This window comes from Cervus elaphus, chromosome 21 (genome assembly GCF_910594005.1).
Source record: "Cervus elaphus chromosome 21, mCerEla1.1, whole genome shotgun sequence".
Taxonomy (NCBI): Eukaryota; Metazoa; Chordata; class Mammalia; order Artiodactyla; family Cervidae; genus Cervus; species Cervus elaphus.
The window spans coordinates 74,257,887-74,282,959 of record NC_057835.1 but is presented as its reverse complement, the minus strand read 5'-3'; the positions used below and the strand labels follow the sequence as shown (position 1 = coordinate 74,282,959).

The window sequence follows — 25,073 nt, the reverse complement described above, 5'->3', positions numbered from 1 at the left end:
TGCCAGTGAAAGAAACTGAAGACACAAACAGAAGGAAAAACATACCATGTTCATGGAATGGGAACATCAATATCGTCAAAATGACTATACTACCCAAGGCAATCTACAAACTCAATGCAATCCCTATTAAATCACCAATGGCATTTTTCACAGAATTAGAACAAAAAATCTTACATTTTGTATAGAGACACAAAAGACCCCAGATGGCCAAAGCGACCTTGTGAAAGAGAGGCAGAGCTGGAGGAGTCAGGCGCTGACTTCAGACCGCATCACAGACGCAGCAGTCACAGCAGCGCGGCACCGCACACAGGAAAACAGGTCAACGCGACAGGGCAGAAAGCGGAAATAAACCCGCGCACCTACGGTCAATTCGTCTGTGAAAAAGGGGATGACCACACACTGGGAAAAAGACAGTCTCTTCAACAAAGGATGTTGGAGAAACTGGACAGCTACACGTCAAAAAATGAAATTAGGTCATTCTTTAACACATACACAAAAAAAATCTCAAAATGCATTAAAGACCTAAATTTGAGACCAGACAGAATAAAACTCCCAAAGGAAAATATTGGCAGAATACTTACTGACATAAATCTCAGCAATATCTTTTTCATTCCATCTCCCATAATAATGGAAATGAAAACAAATATAAACAAATGGGATCTAATTAAACTGAAGAGCTTTTGCACAGCAAAGAACACCAGAAAACAAAGTTAAAAGACAACCCCAGATTGGGATAAAATATTTGCAAATAATGTGACCAGCAAGGGTCTCTAAAATGTACAAACAGCTCACAAGGCTTAATGTCATTAAAACAAACAACCCAACAAAAAATGGGCAGAAGACCTAAATAGATGTTTCTCCAAAGAAGACATACAGATGGCCAACAAACACATGAAAAGATGTTCAACATCGCTTAGTTACTAGAGAAATGCAAACCAAAAATACAACGAGGTATTACCTCACACCCGTCAAAATGGGTATTATCAATAATCCACACTGAAATGTTGGTAGGAATATAAATTGATACAACCCTAATGGAGAACAGTATGGAGGTTCCTTAAAAGACTAAAAGTAGCATCTGGTCTCATCACTTCATGGCAAATAGATGGGGAAACAACGGAAACAGTGACACATTTTATTTTCTTCAGCTCCAAAATCACTGCAGATGGGGACTGCAGCCATGAAATTAAAAGATGCTTGTTCCTTGGAAGAAAAAGCTATGACAAACCTAGACAGCATATTAAAAAACAGAGACATTACTTTGCCAGCAAAGGTTCATATAGTCAAAGCTATAGTTTTTCCAGTAGTCACGTATGGATGTGAGAGTTGGACCATAAAGAAGGCTGAGTGCTAAAGAATTGATGCTTTTGAACTGTGGTGTTGGCGAAGACTCTTGACAGTCCCTTGGACTGCAAGGAGATTAAGCCAGTCAATCCTAAAGGAAGTCAACCCTGAATAGTCACTGGAAGGACTGATGCTGAAGTTGAAGCTCCAATACTTGGGTCACCTGATGCGAAGAGCCGATTCATTAGAAAAAACCCTGATGCTGGGAAAGACTGAAGGAAGGAGGAGAAGGGGATGACAGAGGATGAGACGGTTGGATGGCTGCCGTCCATGGGGTTGTAGCATCAGACAGGACTGAGCGACCGGACAACAGCAACAGAGCTACCATGTGACCCTACAGTCTCACTCCTGGGCATCATTCAGAGAGAGCCATGGTCTGAAAGGATACGTGCACCTCAACGTTCACTGCAGCACAGCTTACCACAGCCAAGACATGGACACAACCTAACTGTCTAGTGAAAGAGGAGTGGATAAAGATGATGTGGTACATATATACAATGGACTACTACCCAGCCGTTAAAATAAAGAACTAATGTCATGTGTAGTAACATGGATGGACCTGGAGACTGTCATATTGAGTGAAGTAACTGACGGAGAAGAAGAAATATCATATGACATCCCTTATATGAGAATCCAAAAAGAAACGATACAAATGAACTTTACAAAACAGAAACAGACTCACAAACTTAAAGAAAAATTTATGGTTGCCAGTGGGGTGAGGATGGGGTAAGGGGTGGTTAGGGAAGTTGGGATCGACATGTACACACTGCCATATTTACGATGGATAATCAACAAGGTCTTACTGTTTAGCACAGAGAACTCTTCTCAGTGCTATGTGGCAGCCTGGATGGGAGGGGAGTTTGTAGGAGAGTGAATATATGTATATGTATGGCTGAATCCTTTTACTATCCACTTAAAACTACCACAGCATTGTTAATTGACTATACGCGACAAAATGTTTCAAAAAAATAAAGGCAAAGAAACAGCAAAGTCATGTGGCAGAACATGTTGTTCTACTGTATAAAAAAGTACCTGAACAGGACAGACAGCCCATAAACAGACCACACATAAACATAATACTAGATGGCAGGCCTATCCTTCTGCGAGATATTGCTAGGATGACTGGATATTCATGCAGTAAAAAATAAAACTTCATCTGTATCTCATAATATATAGTAAGATCACCTGTGTATCTCACAACTTATAGTAAAATCAATCATAAAAGTTAGTTGAAAAACAAAACAATAAGACTTTTAGAAGATAATGTAGGATCTCCTTCCATGACCTTTCAACAGAGAAGTACTCCCTAAAATGTAATTCCATCCTATTTGTTGACAAGAGTGGTGATTACTTACATAATTGGTCATATATTTAGATTTATGTACTTTTCTGAATTATATTTCACAATGAGAAAGATTAAAATGTTTAAAAGGCAAATATTTTAGAATTAAAATAATATGAAAATCTCTGGTATATATTTAAAATGATACAAAATTAGAAAATGCTTACTGGTTTCTGAAGGATAATAGGATGATCAGGCAGAAAATCTGGTTTTTTTCTGCAGATGGAAACACTTGAGAGCTTCAACAGGAAATCTCTGCTGTATTTGATTCTCTCTGTAGATACGGAACATCAAACGTAATGTTATGAAGCACAGAGTCTCTCAGAGCACCTTTGACTCATTTCTCACTGGATGTCCATTATCAGTCCGTTATTTTATAAAATGTAAGTAGTTTTTAACATAAAGCAGAAGGGAGGGGCATAAACTCTGACAAACATCTACTGCCTCCCATTTTCCTTTTACATGAAAACAAAGCCAATTAGCCATGGAAAAATTTCAGAACATTAGAAATGCATGGCTTCTTTAATATGGTTATTCACAAGTAGTAGAGAAATCTTATAAAATATAGCAGGTATAATACCTATTGGGCAATTCATATCCTGCCAAAGTGGAACTCTAATAAGCCTATCTTTATGTTTTTGAATTAACTTATGAAAAATTTATACAATCAACATGAATTCAAGAAATATCTATTGTATACCTATTGTGAATCAAGGACTATTTGAGGTAATGGTGACAAAGCTCCAAGATAGGATCCCTAACTTTAAAGGGAACAATGATTCAGATACCTGCAGATTTCTCATCAGAGACTATCACCATCTTGGTCTATACTGGACATTTTCTGGGCCAGAAATAGTGGAGCTGTAATTTTTAAAATGCTAACAGAAAAGGACTGGCAACCGAGATTTCCATATTGTGTAATGATAGAAAAACTATATATTGCTCTGGTTCCTGGTACAGAGATTCTTTTCCTTTTAATTTCCTAAGTGATAAGAACACTAAGAGCATCTTTCGTTCTAATATTTCTTTCTTGACCCTGGGCTCCTAACACAGAGCTCCTAAATTCCTTAAAAATTTCGGGGTGATTTGGTCTTCTGTTTTAGTGAGATGATTCCTGGTGGGATCCTGGGTAGTGGCTGGTCAGCTAAAAGACCAAGCAATGATGAGAAGCATGGACCTTTCAGCCACATCCCTATATCCTCTGAAGGGGACAGGGGTTGCAGACTGAGTTAAAGATAGTTTGTGCCTATGTGATGAAGCCTCTAAGAAAATCCCCAAATTACAAGGTTTGGGGGACTCCCTGGTGGCTCAGTGTTAAAGAATCCACCCATCAATGCAGCAGATGTGGGTTTAATTCTAACCCAGGAAGATCCCACAGCCCGTGGAGCAACTAAGCCCATGCACAACTACTGAGTCTGCGCTCTAGAGACTGGGAGCCACAACTTCTGAAGCCCGTGCACCACAGAGCCCGTGCTCAGCAATGGCAGAAGCCCCGCAACTAGAAGCCCATGCCCTGCAACTCGAGAGCAGCCCGTGCTTGTCGCAGAGAGAAAAGCCCATGCAGCAGTGAAGACCCAGCACAGTGAAAAATAAATAAATGAAAATTTAAAAACAAACCTGTTTAAGAAAAAAAGTTCAGGGTCTGGAAAGTTTCTGTATGGGTGAACACTTCCATATACCAGAAGAGTGATATTATCAAATCTGTGGGGAAGAAACTCTTGCACTTCGGGTCCCTTCAAGACTTTGCTTCATGTATCTGTTTATTTGGCTATTCAGCTGTTTTCTTTTCTTTTTTAAATATTTTGTGGTTTTAAAACTGGAGGATAATTATGTTACAATATTGTGATGATTTCTGCCATATATCAACATGAATCAGCCATAAATATACATATGTTCCCTCCCTCTTAAAACTCCTTCCCACCTCCATCCCCATCCCACACCTGTAGGTTGTCACTGATCACAGGCGTTGGGTTCCCTGCATCATACAGCACGTTCCCACTGGCTATCTATTTTACATATGGTAATGTACATGTTTCAATGTTACTCTCTCATATCATCCCACCCTCTCCTTCCCCCACTATGCCAAAAAGTCTGTCCTTAAAAAAACTTGACTTAAAACTCAACTTTCAAAAGACTAAGATCATGGCATCCAGTCCATGATGGCAGATAGATGGGGAAACAACGAAAACAGAGAGACTTTTTGGGGGGCTCCAAAGTAACTGCAGATGGTGACTGCAGCCATGAAATTAAAAGACGCTTGCTCCTTGGAAGGAAAGTTATGACCAGCCTAGACAGCATATTAAAAAGCAGACATATTACTTTGCCAATAAAAGTCCGTCTAGTCAAGGCTATGGTTTTCCAGTTGTCATGTATGGATGTGAAGAGTTGGACTATAAAGAAAGCTGAGCACTGAAGAATTGATGCTTTTGAACTGTGGTGTTGGAGAAGACTCTCGAGACTCCCTTGGACTGCAAGGAGATCCAACCTGTCCATCCTAAAGGAAATCAGTCCTGAATATTCATTGGAAGGACTGATGCTGAAGCTGAAACCCCAATACTTTGGCCACCTGATGCAAAGAACTGATTCATTTGAAAAGACCCTGATGCTGGGAAAGATTGAAGGCAGGAGGAGAAGGGGACAACAGAGGATGAGATGGTTAGATGGCATCACCAACTTGATGGGCATGAGTTTGAGTAAGCTCCGGGAGTTGATGGACAGGGAAGCCTGGAGAGCTGCAGTCCATACAGTCGCAAAGAGTCGGACATGACTGAGCAACTGAACTGAACTGATGGTTACATGATACTGTACATTTATAATGGCTTAAATAATGAGTTTTACTTCAATAAAAAAGATGAAAAAAGAAACCTAAGGATTGTAAAGAGGATGTCTCCAGATAAAAACAGTAAAATTCATTCCAGGACAACAGTTTCAGAGCAGTACTGAGGAGGAATTAATCCGTACTGGAACCAGATAATGGAGCAGTCTAAAAGAAAAGTCATCTCCAGGGGAAAAAATACCAATTCATACATTTTACCATAAGGAAAATATAGATAAGTGTGGCAGAGTTGCTGGAGCAACTGATGGGCAAAATTAACAATAGTTACATAGAAAAACAAGGTGAACATGAGCTCCAGAAAAAAGGATGGATTTTATGAATCAGGTATGTACTTTTCAGCTAGGCTACTGCAATTACACAGTTATATATAATATAGAGTGATAATACTCTAACTGAAACTTAAGTAACTATATGGTGGCGAGGGGGTAGATAGAAGAGCTGAAGAAATGAGGAGACTGATGTGGAAGATATAAGGCCTCATCTTCCAAAATAGGTTGTCAAAATATAATATAGAAATGAAAAATATAGAAACAATTTAAATATTTTATTTAGAATATGGAGTTAAGTACTAGAGGAAAATGTTAACAGGGTTTAATTACATATAAATTACATATACAGACTGGTTGACAAAATTTGGAAACTACATTAATAAAAAACACCTTTATTTTAATAAAAAGTAGCTGGTGTGGGAGAGACTATCGGTTTTTCCCAAGAGCAGTTCTTCCATTCTGCTTCTGTGATAAAGTGAGCTGGTTGCAAAGCTAAAGATTACATTTTCCAGCCTGCTTTGTACAGCATCACTAAGTTCCAGCCAATGAGACATTTGGTGGAAGTTATATACACAACTTCTGAGTCATAGTTTTAAGAATCTTCTTCCTCCCTACTTCCTTCCTGATGGCTAAAAGGAGAATGTGATGGCCGGAGCAGAGGCATTTATCTTGGACATTAAGATAGAAGCCATGTATTAAAGATGGTAAAACCATAGGACAGTTTAATACTGGGGCTAGTAGCAACTTCACAGAACAGAATTAACACGCCAGCTTAAAATTTTACATATTACAGAAGATATAGAAATAAACTTCTATCTTGTTTGTCACTGTAATGATAGTCTCCTCTTTAAAGCAGTCAAACCTATAATTTGTAATATACAGAAATCAACCAAAAGAATATAATAAAATTTCTAACATACATAAGATTTGCAGGTAAGCAAATATTAACTGTACATGAATGCTAAGAATCTCTTATGAAAGTTGGTAATTATGGTAAAAATTTACCTTTTTTAACTGGAGAATGATGTTGTTGTTCATTAAGACCTTGAGAAAAGGCTTGCATTCCGTTCGTCTTACACTATTGATAGAAGAAAAAAATACACTTTTTAGCTAAGGTTTTAAAATTTTATATAACACTTTGTTTTTAATCCATTTTATTTTTGCACACGTTGTTAGGGAGCATTCTAATTTCATCCTTTTACGTGCAGCTGTCCAGTTTTCCCAGTACCATTTATTGAAAAGACTGTCTCTTCTCCACTGCATCGTCTTGCCTCCTTTGTCACAGATTCAGTGACTACAGGTGCCCGGGACTATCTCTGGGCTTTGTACCCTGTTCTATTGATTTGTATGTCTGTTTTTGTGACAGTACAATACTGTTTTGATGACTGTAGCTTTGTAGTATAGCCTGAAGTCAGGGTGCTTGATTCCCCCAACTCCACATTTCCTTCTCAAGGTTGCTTCAGCCATTTGTTTCTATAACACAAGTTACCTTAACTGTGGTAATCATCATATCACAATGTGCATGTATAATAAATCACCAGGTTGTATGCCTTTAAAACAAACCATGTTGTATAGCCTAAGTGTATTCAATTTGTATTTGTCAACATATCTGAATAACACTGAAAAACAGTAAATTTATTCTATCATGCCTGCACATATTAACCACTGAAAATGGAGATAATTTCAAATCTTTCATAGTATTTAAGAAAATGCACCTACTAAAATTTTCTAGAGTGTCTTACCTCATTTAATTGTCTTATTTAATTGTCATAGTCTTACAAGGAAATAAGGAAAGCATTACAATTGCCATATTAAAGGCAAGGGAAATCAAGACAAAAAGTATTTAGTAACAAATCCCAAAGTACACAGGTGAGAGGTAGTTGAGCTAGCTTTTGAAACTGATGGCTACTGCATATAGTTATTAAGAATGTGCATCTGAAGGGGTACCACTCATAGCATGGATATAGCAGATTTCCTACCAGATGGCAGCAAATTATCTTATTTTAACAAAATCTACACTTTTGTATAATTTTCTGTTCCTCTTCTAATTCTTGTAAAGGCACCAAGTGGGCAGCAGTAGACTTTTTAAACCCACTCATTTATCAAAAACAAAGTGCTTGTTACATGACTGACAGTGTGCTTTGTATTGGGAATACAAAGATGGACAAAACAGCCCAGGATTCATTTTTGGAGGACCCATAAACTAAAAGGTAGGCAGAACAATAAAATACTAAATCACAATAAAACTTGAGAAGTTCTCTAAATAAAGATATGCAGAAAGTACAATGGGAGGAAGGGGCATCAAATTTGACTTAAAAATTTCAGGAAAGGCTTTACATAGGAAATGATGCATAAACAATACTTATAGGGTTAATAGGAGTTAGAACTGGATGACTGAAAAATGTATGTTTATTGAAGAAAAGCAGACTTGAGCTGGAAAGCATGGTACTAAATAGCTAGCTTAAGGAATGAAAAAAGTTGAATAGGCTTGAGTAAAGCAAAATAAACACCAGGCTTTTTTCCCCAAGGCAAGGCATGTTGCAATTTACAGTAAAATACCCCATCTGCATGCCCAGGTATTCTATTGAGCCTCTTCAATTTTCTAGCAAAAATGTTTCCAGCCCCTCTCACTCATCTTACACAAATGCACACCACCAAAATAAAGGAAGGAAGACAGGAAGAGACAAATTCATATCAACATCCATTTCAGGGTGAAAATTTAAACAGGAAGATTTATAAACAATATCAAAAGAGAAAATCTAAACAGGAAAAATACTCTTAAAGAGCTAATTTCTGTAGTATGAAAGAGCTCCCAGAAAACAATGAAGCCTATAAAAAAGGAAAGGGCAAAGGCCTTGAATTGGTAAATACAGATGAAAGGAAATTCATATTACTCTTAAACAGATCAAAAATGGCCACAAATTCTTGACATTCTTTCATCTCTCCATTGAATCTGAGCAAGATCCGTGACTGCTCAAGACCAATCTAAAAATGACAGGCTAAAAATGACAATCTAAAAATTACAGGCTGGTTTCCAGGCCTCAGTCTTGAAGCCCAGACATTGTGCTGTAAAGAGCCCAAGCCCTTTGGAGAGGCCATTTGTAGGGGCTACCTCCAGTCTACAGGGCAGATAAACTCTAAACCAAGAGCCAGCATCAACTACCAGCCGTGTGAGTAAGCCATCGGGCCATCCAATCCCGTCAAGACTTTAAAGCACTCCAGGCCTAGACGATATCTGACTGCAACCACATTACTGAGAAATGGCCACTGAAACGCACTAAGACCACAGACCCATGAAAGATAGTAATAAGGAGTTGTTAAGTCAATGTTTTCCGGAGAAGGCCTGGTGGGCTGCCATCTATGGGGTCACACAGAGTCAGACACGACTGAAGTGACTTAGCAGCAGCAGCAGCAGCAAGTCAATGTTTTCAAGTAATTTTTGTGAGGTAATAACAAAAAAAACAGACTAAAAGAAGTTGTTCAGACAGAAGGAAGGTAATGCCAGACATAAACATGGATTTACATAAAAAAATTAAGAGTGCTGAAAAAGGAATAAATGAAGGTAAAATAAAATTCATCCTTATATTTTAAAAAATTATTTTAAAAGATAGTATACAAAAGCAAAAATTAGTAACAATGTACTGTGTATTTATAGTACAAACTAAAGTAAAATTCTGACAATAGAGAAAAATGGGAGGGAATACACTACAAAAAGGTTATGAGATCTAAGAAGTGAGTTTAACAAGGTCAATGTACAAAAATCAATAGTATTTCCGTATTCTAGCATCTAAAATGTGGAATTTGAAATTTATAAAAAAAAAATACCACTTAAAATAGTATAAAAAAATACAAAATGCTTATAAGTTTGACAAGAGTTCAAGACCCCTATTTAACAAGGTCAATGTACAAAAATCAATAGTATTTCCGTATTCTAGCATCCAAAATGTGGAATTTGAAATTTATAAAAAAAAATACCACTTACAATAGTATAAAAAATACAAAATGCTTATAAGTTTGACAAGAGTTCAAGACCCTTATTCAAGACAACAATGCACAGAGAGAAATGCCTTGCTTATGGATCAGAAGACAATATTAAGATGGTAATTCTTTTCAAACTAATTTTCAAATAATCAGAATTCCAATAAGCCTTTTTGGCAGAAATTTACGGGTTCATTTAAAACTTCTGTGGAAATGCAGAGGACCCACAATAAGAGAGATAAATCTGAAAAACTATAAAGTTAGTGAATTTTCATTATCTGACTTATCAGAAAGCTTATCAGAAAGCTACAACAGTCTGTAAAATTTGATGTGGACCTAAAGATAGGTAATCTAGGTAATCTAGTGTTCAGCAAGATGGCTATAGTTGACAGTACTGCATTGCATACTTGAAAGCTGCTAAAAGAACAAATCTTAATGTTCTCACTACAACAAAAACAACAACAAAATAGTGATTATGTGAAACGAAGAATATGTTAAGTAAACTCATTGTGGTAAACATTTTGCATTATAAACAGGTATCAATCAAATCATCACATTCTATACCCTAAACTTACACAATGTTATATGTCAATTATATATCAATAAAGCTCAAAAAATACATTATAAATCAGTAGAACATAATGAAGTTTAGAAATATTCACACAGTATGATATACTGATGTCAACAAACTCTCGATTCAGTGAAAGAAAGGTATACAACCCAAACAGTAAAAACATGCAAAAGATTTGAACAGACAATTCACCAGAAAGAAAAAAAGAAAAAGACAGATGGCAAATAAACTCATGATAAAATGCTCAATCTCATTAATCATTAGGAGAATGCAAATATAAAATACAATGAGATACAACTACTCACACACTAAAATGGCTAAAAATTAAGGCTGACTATACCAAGTGTCAACAAGGATGTGAAGTAACCAGGACACTCACACACTACTGGTGGTACAACCCCTCTGGAAAACATATTAGCAGTTTCTAAACTGATTTAACATGATTCATCAACTCCACTCCTGGTTATTGTGTGTATGTATACACAAAGACCTGAACACAACTATCTACAGAGCATTATTCATAATATTTATCATAATAAATAAACTATCCTATATTCATACAGCAGAATACTATTCCAAATTTAAAAGAAAATCATTACCAATATTTAATCTCAAAAACATTATGTTGAGCAAAAAAAAAATCTAACACCAAAGAATATATTGTGTGACTTCATTTATATGAAATTTTAGAGCAGCCAAAACTAATTTATAGCTAAAGAAAGCAGATGAGCAGATGCCTGGAGCAGGAGGGAGCACTCGGACTAATGGAAGTGGAAATAGTTAAGTGACTGAAAAGGAATAAAAGAGCACTTCTGGGGAAGCTGAAAATGTTCTATGGCTTCATTGCGTGGTTGGTTACGTGAGGTATATATTGATATTTGTCAAAACCCATTAATGAATGGATTCATTTTACTGTATGTAAATTATGCCTTAACAAAGTTGGTTTAAAAAACACAAAGAGTTGGTAAAAAGTGTCCTTCATCACAAATCATGTGATATCTCTGACATAGGTTCTGGTAGCTTTTGCATTACACTTGAAGCAGCAGACAAAATTTTTTTCTTTATTTTTTTTTTTTCCCCGCCCGCCCATCCCCAAAATTTTAAGCTTAGAAGTAAATCTAATTAATTTATTTTTTATAAGGTTTTGCAATATTAACATACTCCTTTTTACTTTCAAAAGAAGGTCAAGGGCTCCAAAGAAAGTTGTTATACTATACAATATTCTTACTGTATTAAGAAGGTAAATTTTAACTGCTGGGACAGATTAAACAAAACATTACAATGGCTTAAAAATTTATATAAAACAAGAATAATTAAGATATCAAGGTACTGACACAGAGATACACAAATAGATCAATGGAAAAGTAAAGTCCAGAAACAGTCCCTATTTATATAAAGATTTATACAGTAAAGATGGCATAAATCTATATGGAAGGAATATTCAATGAATTGTACTTTACTACTGACTGTATGAAAAAAATTGACTCTATTTATATCATATAAAAATTAATTTCAGGTAGATTATACACCTAAATATTAAGGCAAAACTTTAAACTTTTTAGAAGAATATGTAGGGAAAATGTCTTTTGAGCTTAGGGAAGGGAAGACTACATAAACAATGACACAAAAAGTGAAATCATAAAAAAAAATTGATAATATGCCTACATAAAGATTTTAAAATTTGAAAAAAGAAACACACAAAAATAAACAATTCTTTCACAGATCAAGAAAAATTGGCAAACAATATGCAGTCATAAATCACAAAAGAGAACATCCAAATGGCCAAATTAAACATAAAAAAAGATGTTGCATTTCAAAGCAATAAAGAATTAAAAATTAAAACCAAGAAAGATACATTTCTCACACATTAAACATGAAAAAAGTGAAAGTTTGCAATAACAAGGCAAGGCTATAGAAAAATCAGAGTACTTAATGCATTGTTTGTACAAATCATTCTGGAGAGTAATCTGACAGTATATAGCAAATCTACTCCAGGTTTATATTGCAGAAGACCTTTCAAACATGTATAAAATATAACATATAGATGGATGTTTATTATATAATAGCATTTATCATAAAATATTTATATTTCTATTATAAAATATAAACAAGTATCATACCCCTCAACAAAAAAATGGAACAAGAAATGTGGTAGCTTTACACACACACACACACACACACACACACACACATACAAACAAGTCTGTTTGTTATAGCAAAAGTACTAATACATTCATGGAAACAATGACAAATTGAGCATACTTATCCTGGGGAAGTACAGGAAGAAAATGGGGAGGTTCAAGGATATACAGGTGTTTTTAACTATATATGTAGGATCTTTTAATTTTCTAAAATAATACAAAATACTGAGATTTGAAAATGGTGAGCAATGGGCATAATGAGTAGTTTACTCTCTTAAGTGTATGCCTGAAATATATCATAACTTTTTAAAGTATATGACGCATTAAGTATAGTACCTGACATACAAGAGCCATCTAACAACTGCTACTTTCCAGTCTGTAATGCTTCATTTTTTTAGAACTTCTAAGACTTACTCTGCTAACTCCACTTTGTAAGTACTGGGTGTTGCATGGATATTCATTCTGAAAGTTGAAAGGGAATCCTGCTCCTGTTAGGAGAGAAAAAAAAAAACTGTTTTAAATACTTATTACTTCAATAAATGGTATAATAACACCTAAAAAACCTTATGCATCTAGGATATGCTAGGCACTGTTTTGAAATGTTTTCTGAGAGTTCATTTACTCAACACAATGAAATGTCAGCTACTGTGTTAGATGGGTTTATAAACATGAAAAAAGTTCAGAGATAAAAGACTTCATAGCCTATTTTTTAAAACAAGCTCATAAATAATGATTATAATAAAAATAAGTTATGTGACAGGTACAGAGGAGATACCAGGAGAGAGAAGATTGGGCTTTGGGCATATCAACTAAGGTTTAACAAAAGGAAATAATTCAGTCTGGGTCTTGAAGAAAAAGTAGATTTCTTTGGGGATGTGAGTTGCCCAGAGAATAGAAAAGTATGCTTTAATGCTAAAATTAATTTCTGATTTACCTAACTTTTCTGCTTAATAAACCCCTACTCCTGTCCACAAGTTAAGAGGACATAATGAAATGAGAGATCATGGCTACCAGCCCACTCTTACCTACTGCTAAAACAGCCTTCGAGGGAAAGAATCCGTGAAAAATGGAATCTGTACAAACGAGGGAGGGAGGGATACTGTAAAAAGGCTAGTCACAGAAACAAGTAGCTGACAGTGGTTTTATTTCCTTTGCTTTAGGACAAAATGAGACTTGGCTCTACACAACTGCTTCTTCAGTGTACCAGAAGAATGCTGAATCACATCAGCATTGCTAAACTATGGTCCAGAAGATCTCTTCATTTCATTTTGTCTGTCCTAAGTCACGGCCATCTTCAGAGGAAACATGACCCAAGTGTAGACAATCTTCTTTGTAGGAACCAAAGATGGAAGAACAAGTAGAGGACTGAGGAACTGTATCATTTCTATCTTTTCCGCTTCATCTTTGTGTTCAATAAAAGTGCTATGTTTTCCCTTTTCTAGGTAGCCAGTTACTCAGTTGAACACATGGACTAAGCAGAATTAAAGTAACTTTTATACATATATATGTAAAATATAAGTATATGTAGCTAGTACTGAAAAAGAATAAAAAATTATTATTCCAATTTGGAATTAAATACAAAGTATTTCAAGAATTTGTCCAAAAGTTTAGTATTATGGCCAAGGGAAAATATTTTAATTTTAGAAAATTTTAGATTTCCTAAAAAATTAAGACTTTCTGTTCAGCTAAAGCACAGCCCTAATCTGTAAGTGTTGCTTTGCACTAATTTTTTTCAATTAGGCATTTTATTAAAGGCTAATGCTCTCTCCAGCATGACTGCTCGGCAGTGATCAAAACCACAGGACATGATTTGCATTAAGAGTATCATTCTGAGCATAAGCCAGTTGTTAACCATGAAAATGAGACATAAAAAAAATCCATGAGTTGCTCTTAAGCAAAAACTGTTCTTCCCATCTTTGCTGGTCTGGTAGACTATGGACTAGTAGACCATTAAGAATCCATTTCTTAACACAAGTCAAAACCACAATGAGGTACCACTTCACAGGTCAGAATAGCCATAATGAAAAAATCTACAAATAATAATTGCTGGTGAGAGCAATTCCAATCACTGTTGGTGGAAATGTAAATGGGTGCAGCCACTATGCAAAACAGTATGCTGCTGCTGCTGCTAAGTGTGCGACCCCACAGACGGCAGCCCGCCAGGCCCCCCTGTCCCTGGGGTTCTCCAGGCAAGAACACTGGAGTGGGCTGCCATTTCCTTCTTCAAGGCACGCATGCCTGCTAAGTGGCTTCAGTCGTGTCCAACTCTGTGCGGCCCTATGGACAGCAGCCCACCAGGCTCCTCCATCCACAGGATTCTCAAGGCAAGAACACTGGAGTGGGCTGCCATTTCCTTCTCCAATGCAAAACAGTGCGGAGGTTCCTTAAAACTAGAGTTATCTTATGGTCCAGCAATCCCCCTCCTGAGTATGTATCCAGAAAAGAGAAAAACTCTTTAATTTGAAAAGATACATGCATTCCAATGTTCACAGCAGCACTATTTATAATAGCCAAGACATGGAAACGACCCAAGTGCCCATTAACACATGACTGGCCTAAGAAGATGTGGTATATATACACAGTGGAATATTACTCAGCCATAAAAAGCATGAAACACTGCCATTTGCAGCAGTATGAATGGACCTAGAGAATAGTACACTTAGTGAAGTCAGTCAGATAAAGACAAATATTATATGACGCCATTTATATGTGGAATCTAAAAAATAATACAAATGAATCTATAGACAAAACAGAAACAGACTCACAGACACAGAAAACAATCTATCTTATGGTTACCAAAGGGGAAAGGGAGGAGCTGAGGGATAAATTAGGAGTATGGGATTAACAAACTATTATACATAAAACAGATAAGCAATAAGGATTTGCTATATAGCACAATTAACTATATTCAATATCTTATAATAACCTATAATGGAAAATAATATAAAAAAAATATGTATATACACATATATGTGAGTGACAATCACTCAGTCGTGTCTGACTCTTTGTGACCCCATGGACTATACAGTCCACGGAATTCTCCAGGCCAGAACACTGGAGTGGGTAGCCTTTCCCTTTTCCAGGGGATCTTCCCAACCCAGGAACTGAACCCAGGTCTCCCACATTGCAGGCAGATTCTTTACCAGCTGAGCTATCAGGGAAGCCCATACATATGTATATATATAAAACTGAATCATTGCTGTACACCTAAAACCAACACAGTATTGTAAATCAGTTATATACTTCGATAAAAAAAGAATCCCTTTTCATTGGTAATACTTCTAAATTCTTCAGAGATCATTGGTTTTCATTATCTTTAAATATCCACCATAAACTATTTATGTATTTTATACACATTTATGTATTATTTGGCCTTTCAAATACTAATTAGCTATTAGCCAATTAATTTTTTAAATGTGGATACCAGATTACTCACCAGGGGGAGAACTCAGATGACGAACAGGTCTTGCTGGTTGAAGTGGTTTACCAATCAACTTTTTGGTTTCCATTATCATAAAGATCTTGAGGTTCCATACTTTAGGAGGGAAAAATACAAACTGCTTTAACACATATACTAACAAAACAATGACATTACCACCAAATGACCCAGGAATCCCACTCCGAGGCATATACCCTGAGGAAACCAAAACTGAAAAAGACACATGTATCCCACTGCTCACTGCAGCACTATTTACAATAGGTAGAACAGGGAAGCAACCTAGATGTCCATCAACAGATGAATGGATAAAGAAGTTGTGGTAAACAGACACAATGGAATATTACTCGGCCATAAAAAGGAACACATTTGAGTCAGTTCTGATGAGGTGGATGAACCTAGAACCTACTATACAGAGTGAAGGGAGTCAGAAAGAGAAAGATAAATATCATATTCTAACACATATATATGGAATCTAGAAAAATGGTACTGAAGAATTTATTTACAGGGCAGCAGTGGAGAAACAAGACATAGAGAATAGATTCATGGACATGGGGAGAGGAGAGGAGAGGGTGAGATATATGGAAAGAGTAACATGGAAACTTACATTACCATATGTAAAATAGATAGCCAATGGGAATTTTCTGTATGGCTCAGGAAACTCAAACAGGGGCTCTGTATCAATCTAGAGGGATGGGGTGGGGAGGGACGTGGGAGGGAGGTTCAAAAAGGAGGGGATGTATGTATACCTATGGCTGATTCATGTTGAGGTTTGACAGAAAACAACAAAACTCTGTAAAGCAATTATTCTTCAATAAAAAAATAAAAGAGGACTAAAAAAAAATAGAACTTACAATTAAAAAAACCATGGCATTCATTTGAAGATAACTATTTTATAAATTAAAGTGGAAAACACAAAACAAGAATTTAAAACAACCTGCAACAACCAGAGACCCATTTCAGCATCTGTCACAACTGAATATTCCCTCTTTAAAACATTTCCCTCCCTTAACTTCCCTCTTTTCTATAGGCTTTATTTCCTATTTCTTTGACTGCCTCTTTTAACTTCCTTAGATGATTCCTATTTTTCTCCAGTTAAATTTAGGGATTAGTCCAAATTTGGCTTTGATTCTCCTAGCTAATTATCTATTTTCATGACTGTAACTACCTATCTACATAAGTATGCCCTTATTTACACATCCAGCGTCTACCTCTCTTTTTAAATAACGTGACGATGATAAATGGTTTACTGTGCATGACACATGGATGTTGGCTTCTGTTTCCATTATTAATAATTCAGGAGGTGATGAATGATCACCTCCTGAGTATATTATTATATTAACTATCTTTCTAATTGCCAAAAGATATTCCAATTTATATCTTATAGTATGTACCTCAAATTCAACATATCCAAAATTAAATTCATTACTTTGACTCCAAAGATGTCCCTCCTGTTGTATTCCTTAAATTTGTCTAAATTAGAGCCCCTCGCCATAATCAGTCTCTAACCCCATTCTACTGCCAAAATATCACTCAGGTCTGTTTTCTTTACTCCAACCACTACTCTTTCAGGCCCCGGTAGTTCTTACTGTATCTCCCTTAACACCTGCTGCTGCTGCTAAGTCACTTCAGTTGTGTCGGACTCTGTGCAACCCCAAAGATGGCAGCCCACCAGGCCCTCCCGTCCCTCGGATTCTCCAGGTAAGAATGCTGGAGTGGGTTGCCATTTCCCTCTCCAATGCATGAAAGTGAAAAATGAAAGTGAAGTCGCTCAGTCGTGTCCGACTCTTAGCGACCCCATGGACTGCAGCCCACCAGGCTCCTCCGTCCATGGGATTTTCCAGGCAAGAGTACTGGAGTGGGGTGCCATTGCCTTCTCTGCCCTGAACACCTAGTCTGATTTAATTAAATACTGCCTTTCCCTATGTACCTAGGTACCTGGGACAAAATGAATATGGCCACATCATGGCACTTAGAGAACACTGTACTATACTATATACTAAACTGGGATGGCTGATTTGTCTTCCATACTAGCAAAAGCGAGGGACAGATTCTTCTCAAAGTAAGGAACAATATTTTCATTCCTCCTGTGTCCCTTGCAACTAACTCAGTACTTGGACTGGATCCAAAGTAGGTCCAAAACAAGCATTTGCTGAACAAAAAGGAGAATATAGCTTCTTTTCTCTCCAAATTATGATCCCTTTACACACATATCTGCTTCAAAAACTTTAGTTCCCCATCACCTGCTGAATTATTAATAACAGAAACATGAGCCGACATCCACGTTTCATGCACAGTAAACCATTAACTATGCCACATTATTTAAAATTCAGAACAACTTTATAAATTAGGCACTATTAACAGTTAGAGCTCAGGTCTTGGGTCAACCTACCTGGGTTCTTATCACAGCTCTACCACCTAGTTATATAATTATGGAAAACAATAACCCCTACCTCCTAGGTTTGAGGACTACACAAGAAAATCTGTATAAATCATTAGCACAATGCCTGTTATATTGTAAGAGTTCAATAAATGTTAGTTTTATAATTTTTTAAACTTCATTTTCCAGATAATGCTTAGAGAAATTAGGTAACTTGTCCCAGGTCATGAGTCTAGAAAGTGGCATATATGCTCATCCCCATGCTTCTAGAGTGGACACCCTACAGTCAAGCTAGCCCCTTCCTCTCTCTCCACCCCTGACATAGGCAGAACTTTCCAGGTTTCGTTAGGCACCCTTCTTTTATGTTCACAAAGCACCCTTGCACCCTCTTCCAGTGTGGTATTTATTACATTAGCTGACTATAAAATCATAGCTCCATCACTCTCTCTAACAGCCAGAACACTATCTAATATACAGCATCTCTCTAAGGACCACCACAGTGTCTAATACACACTACATGTTCAATAAATTGCTGAATTCATAAATGTCATTATGCTTCACATATATCTATAAACTCAGGTTTTCTGGAGTTCCCTCACTCTGCTGCTCTTCTTTCAACACTAACATTAAATAAAATAATTCACGTGAAGTTCTCTGTGTGGGGCTTACTCGCTCAGTCCTGTCTGACTCTTTGCAATCCCATGGACTGTAGCCGCCAAGCTCTTCTTTCCAAGGGGATTCTCCAGGCAAGAATAGTTGAGTGGGTTGCCAAGCCCTCCTCCAGGGGATCTTCCTAACCCATGGACCGAACCCAGGTCTCCTGCATTGCAGGCAGGTTCTTTACCATCTGAGCCACCAGGGAAGCCCAAAGATATGTGCTGTGCTGAGCTGCTCAGTCGTGTTTGACTCTTTGTGACCCCACGGACTGTAGCTCGCCAGGCTCCTCAGTCCATGGGATTCTCCAGGAAAGAATACTGGAGTGGGTAGCCATGCCCTCCTCCAGGGGATCTCCCCAACCCAGGGATCAAACCCAGGTCTCTTGCATTGCAGGTGGATTCTTTACCATCTGAACCACGAGGGAAGCCTCAAAATACTGGAGTGGGTAGCCTATACCTTCTCCAGGGGAACTTCCTGACTCAGGAATCCAAATGGGGCCTCACATGTTGTAGGCAGATTCTTTACCAGCTGGGCTAACAGGGAAGCTCAGATGAAGCTCACAAGAAGTTCTCTAGTTCCTAACAAATGGTTAATAGTAAAATAACAAGAATAGAAACAACAATAATGATTTTCTTTCTTCCTCCAGTGGCCCATATTGTATTTTGACTATTAATTTTTCTAAAATATATCATACAAAAAATCTATCACAAGCCTAACTGATTAGACAGTTGAAGTAAAAAAAAAACTGGTTTTGTGTATCTTAGTAGCTGCAACAGAATCAGTTTTACTAAATACATCTATAAATTTAAATGTCTCCTATTTAATGAAAATTTTCTGATGTTTGAATGAATCAAGTTTTCCAAATTTTGATGCCTATCAAGACGAAGTCAAAAGTAAAACTCCACCAGATTTTCACTTAATCTTCCAGAAACTGATTCTAACCATATGATCTTGAGCAGAAGTTGGTCTAAGAGACTGTTTCCCTAAGTACAAAATGGGGTTAATCACTTTCTTTACACACCAAAGAAATGCTTTCATCTAATTCTTTTGGACACAATTCAAGTGTGAAAATCATAAATTTATAAACAACATCTCAAAGTTAGCAATGATAACTAAGCACAAAATAGTTCCTTTTTCTTGAAGTTTGGAGATAAGCAAATCTGACGCGAAGAGATGACTCACTGGAAAAGACCCTGATGCTGGGAAAGATTGAGGGCAGGAGGAGAAGGGGACGACACAGGATGAGATGGTTGGATGGCATCACCAACTCAATGGACATGAGTTCAAGCAAACTCTGGGAGACAGAGGACAGGGAAGCCTGGCATGCTGCAGTCCATGGGGTCGCAAAGAGTCAGCCACAACCGAGCAACTGAACAACAACATCCCAAGTTAGCACCCATCTAGATCTGTAATGGGTATGCTAACTAGCATTTCAGCATGGTGAGTTCTAAACAAAACTAATGCTGTACGTATTTGTTGACGTTACACAAAAATAGGATATAATAGGAAACAAAAAAAAGTATATGAAGAAAAAAACCACTTTATTGACTGAATATTTTCATGTGAAAGAGATATTTTAACATAGACCTAAAAGCAGTCTAGTATTTCATTATTTAATATGTATTCTAACCACTTTAATTAGGACCCGAATGTCAATACTAGTAGTAGTAACTTTCCACCCTGTTCCCCATGAAAAGAATACAATAGACTACTTTGGCACACACTTTTTTTCCATTGCTCAGCTGAAATTGAGTTGGTACGTTGTAAAGTGTATTCCAGTTGCTGAGCAAAGCAAATCCACAGTATTCAAACCAGGGATTTTCAAGAGTTTAGGAGTTACAGAACTATTATATCAGTTTGCAATACAAGTAAATAAACAAACAAACAAGAAAAACCACCAAAGATTTTTCTGTACCCTCCTACCCTTTCCCTTTTCAATCTGTAGTAGGAAAACTACTACAAATTGAGAGGCCTGGCGGGCTACAGTCCATAGCATTGCAAAGACTCAGACAAGACTGAAGCAATTTAGCAAGCACGCACTCTTTCAATTTGTAGTAGGGAAACTCCAGCAAAGGCTCCAGATATATAACTTCACATTTCATACAATATTGTATTCAATATGATTTTTTAAAAGTAAACTATGCCTGCATAGAGACTGTGATATTATAGGAAATAAGTTTGGGATGCATACTACATAACAGCATCATATCTTAAACAGTGTTATTAATGGAAAGGCAAGTACTTACTTTATATAATAATAAGCAATTATTATTGTAAAACTGATCAAGCATCATAATTTATGAAGGACAGGGCTCCACAAATCAAAACTTAATTCTCTTAATTTAATTCTTAATTAAGAATTAATTAATTATCTTAAAAATTAATTCTTAATTCTCTTAATTTTAATTGTGTAAAAAATAAAGACAGCTGAACTATAAAGTCATTATGTAAAATAACTTCAGTCTTTAGCAAACTCTAATGTAGAACTCCAAAAGTTTCCTTTGAAGCTACTGGTCCTACCTAGTGTAGGCATTTATGATATCAAGTGTTACAAAGAACAGTTGTAAAAAAAATATAATCCTACCTACACCACTGGGTAGCAAGTAGTGGGTCTGTCATACAGTTGTCTTTGAAATGTAAATATATAGTTTTGTGGTATAAATGTTTCTTAAAGGACATTTTGATCCAATATCTCAAAAATTAATAGTATTAACTAACACATGCTGAGAAATGGTTATTAAAGTTTTTTTCAAGTTCACACATATTTAACAAATCATCTTAAAAGGCCAAGTGATATGTTGAGGTTGGTCCCTTCTATGTGCATTTTTTTTTTAAGAATTTTAATCATAAATGGAAGCTGAGTTTTGTCAAAGGCTTTTTCTGGATCTATTGAGACTATCATATGGTTTTTATTTTTCAATTTGTTAATATGGTGTATCACATTGATTAAGGCCAAGTGATATGAATAGAACACTGGTTTGCAAGTCAGGAAATCTGTGTCACTGCTATTCTACATCTAGAATACTAACTATATCTTAGGTTATTTCTTTTTTTAAAAAAATGTTGAGCTAAATATGAATCCTAAGGGCCCACCAACTCTGAAATTATAAATTAACCTAAATTTTTCTAAAATATAGTACCATGATATAATAAGCATATACACTGATCAGATGGGGGCACAATTTCATTACCCAATATATGCTTTTCTTTTTTTAATTAAAACTTCATTTTTTTGAGATCTTACTACATACATATTAAATGCTTTACATATACTATCTCATTTAATTTTGAGCCATACATTAACTGTTGCAGAAACTCATTATTAAGTTCCTTTACATATGAGAAACCTGAAGCTAAGAAAAATAAGAGAACTGCACAAATTCACAGTTAGTAATTGGTAGAAATGAGGTTTTGACTGTAAAGTTCATGCCATCATCTCTAAACTTGTGTGCTTGGCAAGTAAAACACACTTGACTCTCCACTACTCCATGTGGATGGACAGTACTTGTACGGAAAAAAATTATGAGAAGGAACGTTTGTACGTATAAAACCTTTTGAATGAGTTGATGTGTGCTAATAATTTTCATTTCCTCAATTTTCAATTTTTCTTAGACTATTAAATATATTGTGGGATTAATATGCTTTCCTCATTCTGCAGACATGGTACACTGCCATTCTAATCCATTAGATACTATACTTGCTATGTACTACACTTAGAAACAGTATTATACTTAAAATATACAACTTAAATGCTAGATTTCTTTAGAAATTGCTGATGGTTCTGCTGAAATTAAGAAATAAGAGTATATAAAATTTAAGAAATAAGCTGAAAGGAGAAGTGAAAAGACATGCTTTCATTTATCTCATGTATATTTCCCATATAGGATTATATCAGGTAAGATTTAATCTCAGTTTTCAACTTCAAAATACCTCTTTTACTAAGTTATGATTCCTTAAAGCCAAATGCTGATGTAATTAAGCAGCATAAACTGATAAACTGATAGAGGAAAAATAAAGGAAATACAGAGGACTAAAGGATAAACTAATTGTGACGTGAAAGACATTTTATATTCCACAAACTAGGTTGTCATATTTAGCAAAAATTAAATATCAAATATTTAAACTGAAATATCAAAAAGTTATAAGCCAAGAGTGTTCTGTTTTCTGTTTCATGCTTTCTGACCAAAAAAAATTTTTTCCCTGTGAAGCATCTTTTAACACAAATACAATTTAACATTTAGGTGGGATAAATTGTCCAGGTAATGCGTGTTGGTCATTGTCATAACTGATGTAACTGTCCTTTTTCAGAGTTTTTATTTTACAGTTTTGCGAAAATGTCAGCAACTACAAAGTTTTGATAAAATATTATGCTGTACATCTGAAACTAACAAAATGTTGTATGTCAACTTTCGTAAAAATGCGTATCCTAACATACAAGTTGCACAGAACATCTTCAAATACGGTTCATGAGCCATTTGATTTACTTCTGTGAAATGACCACGTATGTCTTTGGTTTCTCTATTCTTACTGGGTTTTCTTTTCTTACAGAATATAATTTCGTGTAATTAATTATTCGTTTGCTCTTTATTTTATTATTAACAAAAACAACTAAAGTAATCTCAAAAACAAACTGTTGGTCACAATTAGTACGGACGATGCCAGGATACGGGAAGCAGTCTTCAAACCATCCCACTTACCTACCACCAGGTCGTGGAGCAGGTGTCCATACACACTTAACTTCTGGGGGCATTTTGTTTTATTTTTGTTTTATCAACATTCCTTCAGCAGTGTAACTCCCCGGGCCACTTGCCTCTCGCCCGGTTTCCCCCGCCCCAGCCCCCGCGCCTTTCCAGCCGATCTGCTCGCCGACTTTGCGCCCTAAGAGCCGCATCTTGGCGACCCTGTGGAGGCCTTGCCCGACTCATCCCAGACCCCAGCCAGTTCTCTCCCCGACACCCCAACTTCCCCCACGTCCGTCCTCGGAGACGGCGCCCACTCGCCGCCTCACTCCCCGGAGTCCTGATTTCTGTTCGCCTCGCGGCCCGTCCTCCCCGGCAACCTACCGCCTGAAGATCCTGGAGGATTTCGGGGCCGGCAGCCGCGTCGCGGCACTCAGTCCAGACACGACCGCGGAGCGCCGGGGGTGCCCGTCCGGGAACGGCTCCGGCGTCTCGCTCGAGGCCCCGATTGGCAGCAGCGGGGTGGGGCAGACGGCGGCCCCCAGAGGCTCGGGGCGGGCGCGGGGTGGAGCCTCGGGCGCCCGACCTACGGCGCTGCAGCAGTCGGGCGAGAACTGAACCGTTAAACTGGCGTCGCGTCTTTTCCTGGACGTATGGGGCGCGAGGGGCCGACGCTGCCCGCTCTGGAGGTCGCGCCTGGCGAGGAGGAGGCCGCGGGAGGCCTCTCTGAGGTGCTGACGGGCTCTCCTTGGACGGGGCGTGCCCGCATGAACAGCCTTCAGGACCCCAGCCGGCGGTCCGACCTGCCTGAGACCGGGAGGGGGCGAGGCAAGCCGCCGGCTCGGGGGGGCCGGGCGGGGGCTCCAGGCCGCTTCTGTGAGCCAGGCCGCCTCTGTGAGCCAGGCCTCGGGCGCGCTGACGACTGCTCCCCTTCCGCGTCAGAGCCGCCGGTAGGCCCCGTCGGCGCTGCCCGCGCTGCCCCCGGCCTGAGTCTAAGCAGTGCTGAGATTTAGGGCGGTCAGGGAGTAAGGGACATGGTTAACTTCAGACAGGCGTACACAGCTCACACAGACCGCCATCTTGAACGAAACTGGTTGAAGTGACTTCATCTGAGTCTTTTCACTCATATTTTTTCACTGTTGTTTTTGAGAGTCCCCTCTTGGTCCTTTCACTCTACTAGGGGATGTGGAGGCAGAACACAGGTGAATAGGAAAATTCCTGTCATTACCCAGCTCACAATCTGGTGGGCCATGGGCCATGTGTGCCAAGTGTTGGAATAGATTAAAGTTGGGAGCACAGTGCAAAGAATGCCTGAATTGACTCTTAGGCTTGGAATGTCATTTGTTTTCTAAGCAGCTTATGCTTGGTTTGTTGCGGCTGGCTGTGGGAGGAAGGCGAGAAGAGATGGTTCAAAGGGAAAAGAAAACTTGCCTAGTAAGC

The 25,073-nt window shown here is 37.6% G+C and overlaps 1 protein-coding gene across 2 annotated transcripts in view; it reads right to left on the bottom strand.

Annotated features, from left to right (window-relative positions):
• The window catches only part of C21H8orf88 (chromosome 21 C8orf88 homolog), a 29,578-nt gene extending 5,388 nt beyond the window's left edge, over window positions 1-24,190 (bottom strand). Inside the window, exons 1-5 of one of the 2 annotated variants that reach the window (XM_043880507.1) lie at window positions 24,018-24,190; window positions 15,918-16,016; window positions 12,896-12,969; window positions 6,797-6,869; window positions 2,854-2,960 (exon numbers count right to left, since the gene is read on the bottom strand). In XM_043880507.1, coding sequence (XP_043736442.1) covers window positions 2,854-2,960; window positions 6,797-6,869; window positions 12,896-12,969; window positions 15,918-15,996 — 333 coding nt within the window. In that variant the 5' untranslated portion in view covers window positions 15,997-16,016; window positions 24,018-24,190. Of the gene's footprint in view, window positions 1-2,853; window positions 2,961-6,796; window positions 6,870-12,895; window positions 12,970-15,917; window positions 16,019-24,017 lie in introns of those variants that run through there. The other variant, XM_043880508.1, reaches the window with a different exon arrangement.
• Window positions 24,191-25,073: the final 883 nt, after the last annotated feature.